Raw genomic sequence first — 16,735 nt, forward strand, 5'->3', positions numbered from 1 at the left:
TCATTATAAAAATAGATGAAAAATATTACCATTGGGTGAGCAAATATTAACTATTGTTGTAATGTAAAGAAATATTCCAGTGAAGACACTTTTCGGATTAGATTAAGTTTTATAATTTAATAAATAAAAGTATAATGCATTTTAGATGTAGATAATTTTGTAAAACGAGTTTTTATTGGGTATTTTCAAACAATAAGATAATACGATAATAACTGTATTGATTATGGGTTTACGATCTATCAGTAGGTACCTATGTATTATGATTGCAATAACTTAATATTATAACAAATGTCTTTGATTTATAATTATTTATCTTTCAAAATAAAAATATATTTATTTATCTAAGTGCTTTTTTCTTTTTTTCTGAGAAAATGAGTGATACACCCGCCACCTAAGTTAGACAACCCACCTTCCCGCCACTCTCCTTCCCGCCCGTCGTGTGGGAGCCATGTCCTGTCGAACTTATCTATCGCATTCCGCGTCCTCCTTGACGGCCATCACACGTCTGTCGCGAAACGGGTAACCGTAGCCCAGTTGGACGGGTTCTCCAGCATTAAGAGAATCAGAACACTCGAGTCTAATGGTAACCCGATAACTAGTGGACTCTTAGTGAACTCCTAGTAGACGAGACGTTTCCTGTCATGATAAAACCTTCGCAGCACATAAGCGTATGGAACGCATCGTCCTTCTTCTTCAGCGTAACCACCACAATGCGAAGAACCGACCGACACGGAACGGCCAATTCGGTGAAAAAATTGGTTGAAGCAGCCTTAGCCTGTCATAAGTTGCGAGAAGTAGAAGGTAATTTTCCCGTGCTTCCTGTTCACCTAACAGTGTAACAGTGTCGAGGGATCAGAATCCGAGTCCACTCGTGTCCGCTGTCAAAGGGTGACACCGAACGTATATTTATCTAGACCCTAGATATTATAATATACCAATATCACGTTTATAAATGTGGACATTAATAATGGATTTATTTTCGATTTGTATACCACTCGCAATTTTTAAAATAATTATACACTTACCTTAACTTGTCTGTACGTTATGTATGTGCCGCACGACTCCCACTTTTTTATTTTAGTCTATATCATTAGTTAAAACGAGCAAATCTCATAAGAATATCATCGAAGTCAATAAATGGTCCGGTAATATAATAAAAAGTCACATAATTTACTATTTCCTCGCATTACACTTATAAACTTTCACTTGACATATTTCACGGCATTATGTAACTGCCACTGCGAACAACTCATCTTTGAATACACATAGGTTCTCTATCTGTCCGATTTCCCAATGTTTTCTGTATGCATTTTCAGCGGATCTATGACCGAAATATGCCACGAGACAAACTAATCAATGTTGAATATGGATGTGATTATATTTTGTTTCACGCGTTATCTTTATATTTGTTCGGATTGAGTGAAATAATATAGAGTTTTGATATCGATGTGCATTGATTTTAAGTTACATTTTTGCCCTACTCTGTAATAATCAATTTTGATAATCATTCATCATCAACACGATACGATATAATATTGTATGTTATTTCATAATTATTCTTGTAAGTATAATTTCATCAATAATAACTATAAGTCGGTAACACATTTTATAGTGGTGTTCTCATCTTAACCAGTTTATACTTCAGCATCAAAACACGTTACTCGTGGTTATTATAAGCTTATTAATATTTCAAATCGAAAGTAGTGGTTTACATAACTTCTCTTACCTACCGTATGTGTCTAACCAATTGTATTTCAGTTGTCAGTTGTCAGCGTTATAACTTATTTCGATATAAATTACAATCTTAATCAAAAAAAAATCAAATCAAGCAACTGCTAATAAATTGTCTTCTCAGAAACTGTCCTCGTCATTTTATTTATTTAGCTAAACACGTTAGCTCGATATTTAACTATTGTTATAACAATGTTATAATATTATTATATTATATTAATTTTTTTTCTTTTAGTAATAATGTATTATGTCGGAGTGGACGTAGGGACTGGAAGCGTCCGAGCGGCATTAGTGGATAGCGTTGGGCGAATTTTGAAAAAATCCACCAACGCTATTAAAACTTGGAATCCAGAGACTGATTACTATCAACAATCATCTGAAGACATATGGCGATGTTGCTGCAAAGTCATACGGGTAAGAAATGTAGAAACGTAAAATGTATATATCCTATAAATTTTAATAATCATGACAATTGTACTCGTATGAACATAATCAACACACGGCGAAGTTTGTTTTTCAATTGTGTTGAGTACGGTAAACGTTTACATGGACATCGTACCTACTATATTATGTACATTATCTATTCGCACACAGGAAGTCACCGAAGAAGTACCATCTTCGGAAGTCAAAGGTATTGGATTTGATGCTACGTGTTCCCTGGTAGCCGTAGACGTTGACGGACTTCCGATATCAGTGAGCAAAAACGGTGAGAAAATATTTTAAACATAGATATATAAATAATATAAACAACATTTTTTTGAATATTTACAATTATTTTACTATTTTTTTTTTTTTTTAATTTGATTTCTTGGATGTATTTTGATTGCAATTTTGTTTTACATTTTTTGACAAGTGCAGAAACTAGTTCATGAGATGAAAAGTTGTACTTTTCGAGAGACGCAATATACTGCATAATTTTGTTTTTTATTTCCGGTGACTGTGTAAAATAATTACTATACACTTATTATAGGAGAAAAAGAACAAAACGTAATATTGTGGATGGATCATAGAGCTCGAAATGAGGCGGATTTCATTAATTCGACTCATCATCAAGTATTAAAGTATGTTGGAGGTAAAATATCGTTAGAAATGGAAACACCAAAAATACTTTGGTTGAAAAATAATTTGCCGCATAAAACGTTTTGGAACAAAGTGGGCCGTTTTTTCGACTTGCCTGATTTTCTAACTTGGAAAGCCACGAATGCACTGTCCAGGTTAGCAAATAGCATCTATACACGCATGCTATATAATTTGCTATAACGCATTCATATTCGGTAACTAACAAATTCTTACATTGTTTACTGCAGATCGCTGTGTACTGTGGTCTGCAAATGGACGTACTGTGCTGAACGGTCCTCTGGTGGTCATTGGGATCGCTCATATTTCGAAAGCATTGGTTTGGGAGACTTGAGCGTGAATGATTGGTCCGCGATAGGTAAGAAATTCTTCTGAAAAAATGTTTCCGCGCTCAAATGTGATGAACATATTAAAAAAAAAAAAAACCAACAACATTGTTAAACAGGAAACGAAATACTCCAGCCCGGGCAGTCTTGTGGCAATGGCTTGAGCAAGAATGCGGCTCAAGAAATGGGATTAGTCGTCGGTACTCCGGTGGCCACGTCTCTAATCGACGCACACGCCGGAGGATTGGGAATGATTGGAGTAGGATTGAAAGACTTAACGAATTTTAAAAACAGATTGGGTAAATATTATTTATTATTATTACACATATATGACGTGCTTTGATGTCCTGTTTTTTATGAAAATTATCACTCACTAATGTTTGGCTTGAGTACATTTTTGCAGTATTGAAAATTCTCAACGTATGAAATATTGGGTGACTGTAAGTTAAGTCCCGTTGTACCTTTTTGATGTAAATTGTCTCTCGAGTATTATTTTATTTTTTTTATATATGTTAATTGTGTCCCGTGTAATTTTTACAACCTAACCATTCAAAAATATAATGGCATACGTGAAAAAATCAGTGAGTACCAGTTTTGGTATTCATGGTGTGTGAGGACAACCCTATAGAAATACTTCGGCAGTCAACTTATTAAAACTTTTTCTACTCTGATATATTCTACCAATATAGACATTTTACTAATTAATATTATACAAATTACAATCGACTGGACTATAATAAACTCACGCAAAAGGATGGCGTGGAGAAAATGTTTTTTTTTCGCCAATCTGTAATGCATAAGTAGTTTGTAAACGGCAAATTTGTATTATTTAGCATGTACACTGTACGCGTAAATTCAAAATCGGTTCTTATATTTCATGACGCAAATTCAGTGATGATTGGAGGCACATCAACTTGTCACATGTTGCTCAGCGACGAAGAAGTGTTCGTGGACGGCGTCTGGGGACCGTACTACGGGGCCATGGTGCCGGGAATGTGGTTGCTGGAAGGAGGCCAATCGGCCACGGGCAAACTTATCGACCACGTCATCAGCAATCATCCTGCTTTTAAGGATTTGAAGATTCCGGACGGTAGGTAAGTTTATTGGCAATCCGAGTATAGATGGTACCTGTATAAAGGATGGCGAATTATTTTTACCGCATTTGTCACAATACAAATATATATGGTTATATGTGTCTAAATCTATCACATCCCATTAATACGTATATTTAAATGTATCAGGATTTTTTTAAACGAATTCATATAACCGACTATAGTACCTACATTCAAATACCATTTCATATTTTAAGCATTTTTCACAAATTCACCGTAATTGGAGTAGGTTTATTTGAATTTTTCATTTTCATAAAATATTTAAAAATTTAACCAATATATTTTGATTACCGTATCACATGCTACACTCTAGTGCGGTAAGTAGCGCGCATTTATATACGTTTTGTGCTCAGATGTAGCATATTTTAAAAATGCCCTCCATCGCTCCGCCCAAAATTATATTAAAAATGTACACAAACAATATTAACCTTCGAATTAAAATAATAAAAAATTAACTATTGTGTAATATTCTGCCTTTAGTATAGGTAATACCTAACCTATTAGATATACTAAGCCTTCTTAAATGCTTGCCAGACTAAATTTTAAATTTACAATAATTATTTCAAAATATGAATTCGCTAAGTTATGATTTATTGGTATGGATGTAAATTTCTATATCAATTATTGGTATAATCGATTTCTTTTTCAATAAGCTTAAGTCACAAAGTTTGTTGTTTTAATATATATAAAGGAGACCGGAAGATTGTCTAAACGAATTGCTGGTGAAAATGGCAGCAGACAGAGGTTTAGATACGATCGATAGGTTGACCGAAGATTTTCACGTGTACCCAGACTTCCATGGCAACCGATCGCCGGTGGCGGATCCCACACTCAAAGGAATGGTAACAAATATCTATATACACATTTGTTTTGTTAATTATAACCTCAACGGAGGTACGATCAGGGAATTTTCCCCATTAAAGGCTATAAAGGCTAAATAAAAAAATTATACAAACAACTTGACACCTATGTATATATAAAAATACTGCAGTTACATAATCATTATGTTCACTTTTTTATATTTAGTGAACTATACCCACAGTAATCTCAAAAATATTCTCAACATTTATTCACTACCTAATTTATATTTGAAGTATATGATAGTAATAAATATAGGTGGTCTAGTTAAATACTGATTGAACTAGACCTCCATAGCAATAGATACAATTATAATTAGTAATTACGTACCTATACATATACTCATACAGATTGTATCTATAAAATAAATCTCGAAAACTTTGCTCACTCAGTATATTGATACGGCACTAGATTTTAGCAATCATATATCGTATAATATGCACAGGCCCGACGAAAAGGAGGGGCAGCCAGGGCTGTAGGGCTTCAAAAAAAGCCCGAGGCCTGATCAAGTCTACTACGTCTTGGTCATGGTGTCGAGCTATTTATGGATCACTAACATGAATTGTGCTAATAACCTACCCAAATAATTAAATTTGTCCATGGGGACAGTGGCGCAACTAGGGGGGGTTTTGCCCCCCCCCCGAAATTTTTCTGATGTTTCTACAAAATTTACGTAGGAAAAAAAGTTATTTATCTTAAATACGCGAAACGGTGGATTGTCAATTGACATGAATATTATTCGTATGACGGTTGTAAATATCATAGACATATTAGGTCTATGGTAGATATAATATTATATCTACAACTATCGTAATTCATATTATAATTGATAAAAAATATAACATGACAATATGAAATGTCTCACTGCCTTAACCTTGCAATATTATACAGCTGTAATGTAATAGATATTAGGAATTCTATGGGGATAATGCAATCAGTTTGTACATTTTTTGGATATCCTAAAAGGCAAAATATTTTACAAGAATCTATTAAAAACATAGTACCAGAATCCAAATCATCAAAACTAAAGCAATTTTGTACTACAAGATGGGTAGAACGTCATGATGCAGTATTGATATTCCATAAGATCCAGCCTGCCGTTATTAATGCTCTAGATGAGATATATAAATGGAAAGATATAGATTAATCTACAACAGCAAACCAGTTAAATACCTCAATACATCAATTTAAATTTCAAATTTCTCTGAGTATTTTAGTAAAAATATATTCATTAAGTGCACCATTGAGCAAATTCCTCTAGTCTGAAAACTTGGACCTGGAAAAAACTTTAAATTTTGTTTGTCAAACACAGTATGCAGTTCAAAACATAATAAATAATGTTGATAACCAATTTCATTTCATATTTCAGAAAACTAAAAATACTTGTAATGAATTAAATATTAATATTTGTGTTCCGAGAATCACAGACAAGCAATCAATGAGATAAAATGTAGCCACTGACTGTCCAAAACATTATTATCGTGTTTCAATATTTATTCCATTTATTAACAATTTCTTGGACCAAATGAAAAATAAATTTTTGGAACACCAAACCATATTAAAAAGTTTCATTTGTCTACTACCAAAGCCAGGCGTAAAAGTTGTTACTAAGGAAATTCAATTCGAATTTAAAGAAATTTTAAATTTGTATGCGGGCATATTAAATGACTGTTCTGATTCTATTGTAAGTGACCAAATAAGTTTTGGAGAATTAGACTTGTGGTACCAAAGTTGTGATTACCAGGAATCAGTCAAACATTACAAAACATTTCTGATAGATAAATATTTTCAATGTGATTTTCAAGTGTATCCAGTAATTTCAAAACTATTACAAATTTTAATTAAATTGCCAGTAACAACGGCTACAGGAGAAAGGTCATTTTCTACACTTAGGAGACTAAAAACTTATTTACGTAACACTACAGGTTATAAATACAGATATTGAAGTTAAAGCAGATTTGGTGATAGATGAAATGGCAAAGCACTCTACATGGAGAATTAATCTTAAAATGTAAATTATTATATTATTACTTATTAGACTTTGATTTATGAATAAAGTTTACCTATTTAAATAGGTACCTATTTAAATATTCAATGAGGGTAAATTATTTTCCAACGTGCATTATCTATAAATAGAAGTTAAACAGTTTAATTTGTAATTTAAATATTTTACTCATAAACCTAACTTAATTTTACCCCCTTTTCCCCACCAAATACTTGTCAAAAATGTTTTCTTTTTCCAAATTCACAACCCCTCCCGAAAACGAATCCTGGTTGCGCCACTGCTTGGGGACCTTGATTTCTCCCCACGGCCCTGAATTTGCATATTATGTAATCATTACGATGTGTTAAATTTCAAGGAACTTGATTTATGGTAAAATAATTGTACAATATTTTTGCGAAAACCGAAGACATAATGCAAATCTGCAAATTAAATAACAGCAACTGAGAAATAACACAATATGTGATATTGTTATAATTGTATGTTAATCTAAACAAGACTATCAAATTGATATAATATTTTTACCCAAAGATTAAAGATTTTTGATTTTATATTGATTTCACGCGAAAATAATTGAAAAATAGAACTTTTGAAGATATCGATGAATTAATATTATAATATGACATGTCAATTATTTGGGTTATTAGTATTTATAAATAATTAATACGGATTTTCATTGGCCAAGAAATGGAACACCGTCGGTTAGCATAATTATTTCAATGACCAAAGTATTTCTAAGGCCGAGCATACACGATGCGGCTTGCCTACGCAAGGAAATTGTGCAGGTAAAAAGTATAGGTGAAACAATATAGACAATGTGGAACGCACGTTAGAGTAAATCGTCAAATTATTAGAGCAAACCTAACCATCAGTTAACCTTATATGCAGGGGCGGATCCAGAGTCGGGGAACTGTGGGTCAAACCATTTCAAGAGGCCATTTATTAGGGATGAAACTGAATTAGAAATGAATACATTGTAAAAAAAAAAACACAATATGCTCATAAAAGTGTATAAGTATATTTATATTATATTTTAGAATTAGTGATACCACCAATAATGACATATTTACGATTAATAAATATAATCTAATTTTATCAGCGCAATAAACGTACGGAATAAAATATGATTTACTTAACTTTCTGCTAAAACGATATAATTTAAAAAATAAATTATGAATTGAAAAATTTTAAATTTTGAATATACATGGCATTCATTTTTCAAGTAACTCCGATGGGCCAACTGCCCAAGAATCCAAATCAAGGTCTAAAAAGAGCAAAAAATATCCAAGAAGCCAATTTTGTCAACAAATATTAACTGTGGGTAAGCTGATCCCCTGAACCTCCCCCTAGATCTACCCATGCTTATATGTTACCATAGCATACAAATAAGATGATGGACGCGCTCGAAGTGATTAGTATAGTTTTAGATATTAATTATAAAAATAAAAATAAATAAAAACGCGTAAAGTTATCTTGAATATCTTGATCACCCAGGGAGTTAAATAAATCTTAGTACCACAGCGTAGGTTTGTACAATTCGTCTAGTGATGCCCCTGATTTCTTGGGCATTTCATATTTTTTTTCTCTTTACATACATTAGGTACATCTCAAATTATAAATTTTTTTTACAACTATTTTTTTTACAGCATCAGCTCGGACACCTTATGCTTTTCAATTCTTTTTTATAAATTGTATCTCTTTTTACGCAACAGTGATAATTCTTACTTTTAACATACTTATCATAGACAAGGTTTTGTTTGGTATAACTCAATAAACTCCTCGATTATTTGATTGCGCTTTCGACTTGATATACTGAGTGCAAACATTTTAAATTTAAATTAAATAATTTTAAAAATGAATGAACGGAGAAATACACAAAACTGAACTGAAATCTGTACAGTTGTTAGGTAAACCACATACGCGTTCCGGTATGCGATACTGTGTAAGCAAAAAATATAAATTTTCAATTCTTTCTGTAAAACATGACATAATTTAGGCATTTTGAGGCCCTTAGGAAAAATAAAAAAATATGGCATGTAACGCAATTTTTTTTTTAAATACTATATTTTATACGATGAAAGTTGTATTCTAAAAATATAAAAAAGTTCATAAAAATACGAGTCCCCCTAATAACGAAGACCATAGTTATTTAATGGTAAATATGACCTTGCTGGAGAACTGTAAGTACAGTTCTCAAAATCTGTACAGTTATATAAAAATAAGCTTGCATACACGCTCCGGTTTACCTGCGCAGGTAATAAACCTCTCTAACTGCATCGTGTATGGCCGGTCCAAGGGTCTTACACGATGTGTATGTATGAGTTTATCATTTAAAGTGATGATTAGGCGAGTTCTGTTTGGGGAATAAAATTATTTTTCTTTCGTCTTAATAGAATAATATGAATAATAAAGCCTTTCGATGCATTTATGCAATAAGTAACGAGCAGATCTATTTCATACGTCGAATATAACAAATAATTTTTAATACATTTCAGGTAGTTGGACTGACACTTTCTACGGATCTAGAGAACCTAGCTCTCATTTATTTGGCCACGATTCAGGCATTGTGTGTAAGTAAATGAAGGATATATAATATACTCAACAAAGATATCGAAAGTATAATAAATATTTATGAACTTATAATCATGTACAGCGTTGAATTTTTAAAATTTCGATTTAACTGAAAGTGTTGCTTACATTAACATTATATACATAATATTATAGTAATTTTAATTGTGACCCTAAGATTATGCTTAGGTGATATTTTTTCATAAAAATGTCTATCGTTTGCTTCAATATTTTAACTCATTATCCTTTTAAAATGTAAGTTGATTATGTTCACAACAGTCAACAGTTCTAAGGGGTGTTTATTTTTTTGTGTTCCATAGAAATTCCTCAGCATTTTACCACTGTAGGAACTAGTACAGTACCTAATTTTTTTTTTCATTTTTCTTTTCTTATGACTTAGTTGAACAGTTAAATGGACTTTGAAATACTTCTTTTTGGTGAATATAATGAATGAATTAGATATTTTATATCCCTACTACTACTCCAACGCTACAATTCTTTGTTATAACATTTGTGCATTTGTTAATCTCAAACAAATAAATAAAATATTTGTTGTTGATTGTCCCTTTGCCAAGTATGGGACTAAACATATTATAGAATCAATGGAGAAAAACGGCGGACGGTCATTGAGCGTACAAGATATCTTAGTATGTGGCGGACTCGGTCAAAATGGTGTGTTCTTACAGTCTCAAGCTAATGTCATGGGACTACCAGTATGTACTTCCACAGAAAATGATCCTGTTTTGATTGGGTCAGCCATGCTTGCAGCAGCAGCATCATCTGTAGAATGTTACCCATTTTCACTCAGGAACGCCATTGTTACAATGGCCAGTAACGCACATTCCATACAACCATCATTGGACGTGAAAAAGTATAATATAATATTTACAAAATATATTAAATAAAAAATAAGAACGCCGTAGTGTAAAATTCAAGTACAACAATATCTTTTCTAGTTGTTCATCTGCAATGAAAAGTACTTAGAAAGAATGAATGATAAAACAGGCAAAAAAAAAGATAGAAATTAATTGAGGGTAGCTAATACAAAAGAATAAACCGCTTGAGGGTTGAAGGTGGTCGACTACTATGCCTCGGAAGTTGTATTTGCAACTTTTTTTTTATTCTGATTTATTGCTAAACATACATATTATAAATTCGTTCCATGCAAGTACGAACTAAAATCTAAATATTTTGAATGAAACTTTTTGCATTTTTTCGATTTGATAACAATTTTGTTGATTATTATTCTTGTTTATAATACAATTGTGGATACTTTTAAATATTATTCACATGATTAATTTTTTTTTTTTTAATGTAAGAAAATAAATAACAATGGGTTGTCATAAATTAATATGTCAGAATAATATAATAGTAAATGATTAATTCGAACTTAGTGGATTGTGGTGGAAGTGTTAAAAATATTATTTGACAAGACAATACACGAGTTACACAACTTGTAATCAAATCGGATATCCTTCGAGTTCGAGAACTTAAAGAAATCATTTATCATGCAGTGAAATCTTTTTTTTTTTTAAATAACCATTTTGGTAAATAAACATGTATTGCAATTTTGGAAATTTTTACTAAAATATTCAAATTTTGATTGTTTTTTACTGCAATAATGCAATCCATTTTAATGAAATAACTTCCGAACCTTATTAATTACATATAACTATGTAAGAAGGTAGATTATTTTTAGTAAGTTACCTCTATAACCCAACGTTCATTATTTTTAATTCATAATGCATTTTTCCTTAGATTTGTATTTGAAAATTCATCACAACATGAATTATAAAAATGAAAATATTCTTACTAAAGTTGTATATCTAATTTTGAATGTATTTAAACATTGTAGGTTTCATAATAAGAAATATATGGTTTACTTAAAAATGCTAGAACATCAGAATATGTACAAGAGCATAATGTCAAAAAATCAATGAGGTAAAGTATATTTTTAGTAAAAAGTTGATTTTTACAATTTGCTTGAAAAATGTTTGAAAAAAATCAATAAAACATTTAACAAACAAAAATTAATCATTCTGATTTTGCCATTATATCTATACAGTCATATATTATAATAAAAAAGTTTTACACACCGGTAAAGTTGTTTTAAATTATACATTTTGTTAGCTTAATAAATAAAAAATTTAATTAAAATAATAATAATAATAGTAATTATAAGTACATTAAATTTTGTAATTTATGGAGGGCTTAGTAGCTAGTCTTGAAGAGCGTCTTATTGATTGTTGGCTTTCTTGAGTTCCAGACAACTTCTCTACTACAGTTGTCATCTTATTAGTTTTGACATTATTTTTAGTATTTTTAATATTTGAAGACTTAGTAGAATTGACATTAGATTCAACATAAATTTTATTATCTTTTCCTTTGGATGTTGTTTTTATAGTATGAGGTGTATTAACTCTATCTTGTATGCGATTATGATTTTCTGTTTGTAAAAAATCAAATAATCAGATTAGAATCAAACAAAACACTAAACATATACAATATTTAAAATTATTAATGTTATGCTATTTAATATTTACCACTGTTCGAGTTTTCAGGTGTAATAAATCCATCAGAGATTACTTTAGGAGATTCAAAATGTATATTTTTACTGTTTATGCCTTTTTCTTGCTTTTTATTGGTTCCATTTTTTAATGCTGGTTTTAATGGAGATACATGAGGCTCGACTAAACATATGGGTGACATACCTGATCTACGAGCAACAAATGATAACTCTAAAGTTTTCAATAACACTGGAGTAAAACGAACAGTTTTTTCATTTGAAGAACTTGGTGTACTAGAAATAACTAAATACAAATTATGTTGAAAAAAAAAAAAGGAAATAATTTCAACTCAAAAATTGGTAATATTAAACAAAATTTCATTTGAAAATGAATGTAACAAGTGATTCATTTAAAGGTACTATTTATCCACGGTTTTTAAACAAAATGTTGTTTAGCAATGTGGCTTATTTTTGGCTTAATGACAATAAGTAAGACTGCTATATTTTAGATGAAGAGCAATTCAAAAAATTAATTATTTTGAGACTCTGTAAAGTTTACATGACCAAGCTACTACAATAGATAAATTGGGAGATAACATCACAAAAGTCATTGGTCAAATACCAAAATAAATGCTTGGACATGTTATTGGAAATTAGAATTTTTTAACGGACCTTGTCATTGCAATTATGGCCAACATTTAAAAAATATAATATAACAAAAATAAAAGTTAGGTTAGGTTAGGGTTAGGATTTTTTTTTTTTACTTTTGAAAAAAGTGCCCCTAAATGAACCACCTTTTTTAAGTTTAATAATTTTTAAAAATTAATGTTGTAAAATTATTTAATTTAAATTAAATTAATTATTAGTATATATATTTACTAGACAAAATTACCAAAATTAAAATTATAAATATAAAAAAACTTACGACAATTGTTATTAGATGATTTAAATTCATTAAACTTTGAGTGTTTTAAAGCATTTTTACTACCAACATTTTTATTGTTAGGAGTTAAGTTCTTAAAATTTGACTTTTGATCTGTTAAAAAATAATTAAAATTAAATATTTATTTGACTAGATATCAATACACGATAAAACAAAACTAGCTAATACAATATAACAAATTTAATAATTTGAATATATATAGTAAAATTATACACCTTCAATTCAAACTTACTTTTAAGAAAATCACCAATTTTAGATTTAACCATTGGACGTCTATTAATTTTGGATACTTTATTAATTACTTTTTTAGCAATTGGTTCAAGTGGAACCCAATTATTTTCTTTTAATATAGCAAGTTGGTTAAATTGACCTTCTAATTTTTCAACCTAAATTTTGTTTTGAATATTTAATTTATAGTATATATACTACCATTAATGTAAATACTAATATTTATAATCAATGGTATTACACATTAAATACCTATAACAAATATTTACTTGTAACAATAGCATATCCCAAAAACCATCTAAATCACTTGTTGTTATAGGCATTGATCCTGAATTACTATCAAATTCTTCAACCAATGAACGCATTTGCATAAATTTATCAGTTGTTAAAAGTTTTGTTTGTCCACAAACAACATCTATTTCATCTTTAACAGACTAAAATAAAATACTAACATACATACATATACATTGTTTAATGTTAAAATTATTAACTAAATATATAATAAAATCAACTGTAACGAATACTAAAATAATGTAGAAGTAAATATTTTATAACTTACTTGTGGAATATCATTATTTTCTGAGGCTAATTCAACCCAATATTTTACTTTATTTTGTAGGTCATTAGTTTTGACATCCAATTTTTTTCTGCAACATTTTCAATATATAATTAATAAATAATTTTTATAAAAATACAGAAATGCACGATAAAAATTAACATAAAATAATAATTAAAAACTATAAATATATTTAAGAATTATAATTATATATACTACTGTCAATTTATCTTGCAGTAATTGATATTATTTCTTTAAATACAATTATTACTATTGTTATAGATATTTTCAAAGATTTGTTTTAAACAATGCAGGATTGAAATAACATAATACTTTTATTAAGATAGTAAATTTATACATAATTTCAGGTGATTTTTGGACAAAATTTATTAATGTTATAAACAAATAGTATGAAACTCCTATTAAAGATTTTAAAATATAAAAATTAGATCAAATAAATAAAGTAAATTTTACAAAATAATACTCTTTTTTTATAAAACTTATCAATAAGAAAATAAATAAAAGAAAGTTAGACTATTACAAAATGGGAATAAAACAAAACTAAAATAAACTAAAACTTTATAACAGTTTAATCAATTTATATTATTGTTTATTTTATTTAAATATTTAAAATTATTACTATATTATTATTATGTTATTTCATTTTAATAAATGTATTTATATATGGAAATTTAGCTTTTATTCAATTTAATATTATTGGGTAAAAATTTACTTAAATTATTTGTGAATGTGAAAAAATTCTAGTTGTTATAGAAGTAAAAACTACACTAATATAATCAATAATTATATATTATTATTTAAGTAATTATGACAGTTACTTGTAAACATCAGCAACATTATCTTCTTCATATTTCACAATAAGCTCAGAAATTTTTGGAGGTTTACGAGGACTTGGTTTCCACTTCTGACCACGTGTTGTACAAACATAAGGACTTAAAACAATATCTGGAGTTTGTTGAACTTTCATTTCATTGATTGTGTTATTAAAATCTTCTATATCAATATTTTCTTGTAGGTTATCTATCACTTCTGTTGACTTTTCTAAATTTTCTATATCTTTAATAGGTGTATCATTTATTAAAATATTAACCGTATTTGGTTTAGTATTATTGATAATCATCGATTTTAATGCTTTTTCTTCTAATTCTTTAATTGTACTTAGTATTGCTCGTGGTTTCTTATTGGGTTTTGTTAGTGACGTGTCAGTAGGTGTAACATTGAGATTGATGACTTTTAAAGGTTTAGATTCATTAGATTTTTTTTTAGTGTTAACATTTTTTTTTTTCGAAATTGTTGCATTTATTACCAAGTCTAGTTCTTCATCTGGAAGTTATAACAATTATTAAATAAGCAACTATATCAAATAAATATGTATTCATTTTTAAAGACATATAAATATAATAATTTACTTTTTCCAATTTTATCTAAATTTTCTTTCTTTTTTCCAATAGGAATTCGATTTTCTTTTGAAAGTCTTCGAAATTTACTACAATAACATACAACATAATTAATTAAGTAAATTTAAAAGTACATTTGAATACAATACACTAAAAATAACCATTTTCAATATTTTAGCACTCAGCAGGTTGATTAGGAATATAAGAATGATAATTTTATGCTCAAAAAAATAATTAAAATTACAAATAAAATCAAAAATTATTTTCAGTAAAATAAAATAACAAGAGCAGCTCAACTGGTATAAATTTTCTCTAGTACCTATTTTTAAGATGTTTCTTAATATATTTTTTATTAAATCATTAATTATAATAAATATTGCAAATTAAAAAATATATCATGATAAAATGAAGCATTTATTGCTAGATTTTTATTTAAGATAGACATTTTCTTTCGTAGAATATTTCACATCAGAAACATGTAAAAAATTGGGTAAAAAGTAAAAAGTTATTTGATATCAAATCATGAATACTCAATGAACAAAGAGTACAACGAAAATATAGTGTTAATGTATTTAGGATCTTAACAGCAACTAATAATCAAAATAAAAATATATTTCTTTCACACAAAAGTAATAAAATAACAACTTACTTTTTCGTAGCCATGACAAGTGTTGGGTAATTGTGTGTAAGTGATTAAGTGATGAATGTAAAAACGATTTGTAAACTAAATAAAATAAAAAAACATACACCGTCACGTCGAATTATTAGGAATCGTGTCCGTAGTACTTAGAGATGAGCTTCGATTACAATACGGTATTCGGGAGGATACGAAAATAAATAATTAATCCAAACAGTAACAGAAAAAAAACAATATACAAATAAAAGGTAATAGGTATTAAGTAAACTTCAATATTCGTGAATAAGACATACAAAAAAGGGAAGACCGTTATTCAATATTTTCAAATCAAGAAACAGTGCCGCACCGCGAATGATGAATGGTGGATGTATGTGAATAAGAACTTGGAAGGGAGGATTACAGGATCAAAACAATTTGTTTAGCCGTTACAAAAACACAAGCACGAGTCCAAATTAATTTCTGACCAATCGTCGTGGCGGATGGCAGTGTGTCCAGAACGAGGGTTGCAAAAAATGTATGTGAACCGTATGATAAAACAGAGCCGTAAATTGTTCAACGATCTTAAGCGATCGATCGAAATCTTAACGTAACGGCAAAATCTTTATTCGCCAATACCAATTGTTTAAATGACGAGAAACGAATGAATTAATCACTTGACGATCGATAAACTCGAAACGATTCCCGGCGTCTGCAATAGGTTTTGGTTCCCGTATGAAGCTGCACTGTCGTCGTTGTCCTGGGCGGCCGTGATAATAACCGCGATCGCCTTTCGT

At 29.4% G+C, this 16,735-nt stretch overlaps 2 protein-coding genes across 6 annotated transcripts in view; one reads left to right on the forward strand and one right to left on the reverse strand.

Annotated features, from left to right (window-relative positions):
* Positions 1-16,735, forward strand: part of LOC112687515 (FGGY carbohydrate kinase domain-containing protein) — a 42,412-nt gene that overhangs the window by 21,915 nt on the left and 3,762 nt on the right. For 2 of the 5 annotated variants that reach the window (XM_025560259.1, XM_025560260.1), the window contains exons 2-11: positions 1,967-2,145; positions 2,326-2,437; positions 2,702-2,945; positions 3,039-3,166; positions 3,254-3,433; positions 4,027-4,228; positions 4,938-5,088; positions 9,602-9,676; positions 10,250-10,545; positions 11,530-11,615. In XM_025560259.1, coding sequence (XP_025416044.1) covers positions 1,972-2,145; positions 2,326-2,437; positions 2,702-2,945; positions 3,039-3,166; positions 3,254-3,433; positions 4,027-4,228; positions 4,938-5,088; positions 9,602-9,676; positions 10,250-10,545; positions 11,530-11,614 — 1,647 coding nt within the window. In that variant the 5' untranslated portion in view covers positions 1,967-1,971 and the 3' untranslated portion in view covers position 11,615. Of the gene's footprint in view, positions 1-580; positions 802-1,524; positions 1,562-1,761; positions 1,893-1,966; positions 2,146-2,325; positions 2,438-2,701; positions 2,946-3,038; positions 3,167-3,253; positions 3,434-4,026; positions 4,229-4,937; positions 5,089-9,601; positions 9,677-10,249; positions 10,546-11,529; positions 11,616-16,735 lie in introns of those variants that run through there. The other 3 variants (XM_025560257.1, XM_025560258.1, XM_025560261.1) reach the window with 3 other exon arrangements.
* Positions 11,595-16,334, reverse strand: LOC112687516 (guanylate kinase-associated protein mars). Its single transcript, XM_025560262.1, has 9 exons — positions 15,975-16,334; positions 15,338-15,414; positions 14,747-15,251; positions 13,911-13,998; positions 13,621-13,785; positions 13,356-13,509; positions 13,106-13,216; positions 12,218-12,484; positions 11,595-12,120 (listed from the first exon to the last, which is right to left on the reverse strand). The coding sequence occupies exons 1-9, from the start codon at positions 15,986-15,988 to the stop codon at positions 11,861-11,863; spliced, it is 1,641 nt and encodes a 546-aa protein (XP_025416047.1). The 5' UTR covers positions 15,989-16,334; the 3' UTR covers positions 11,595-11,860.

This window comes from Sipha flava, unplaced genomic scaffold (assembly GCF_003268045.1).
Source record: "Sipha flava isolate LNK unplaced genomic scaffold, YSA_version1 34_pilon_pilon, whole genome shotgun sequence".
In the NCBI taxonomy this organism is placed as follows: Eukaryota; Metazoa; Arthropoda; class Insecta; order Hemiptera; family Aphididae; genus Sipha; species Sipha flava.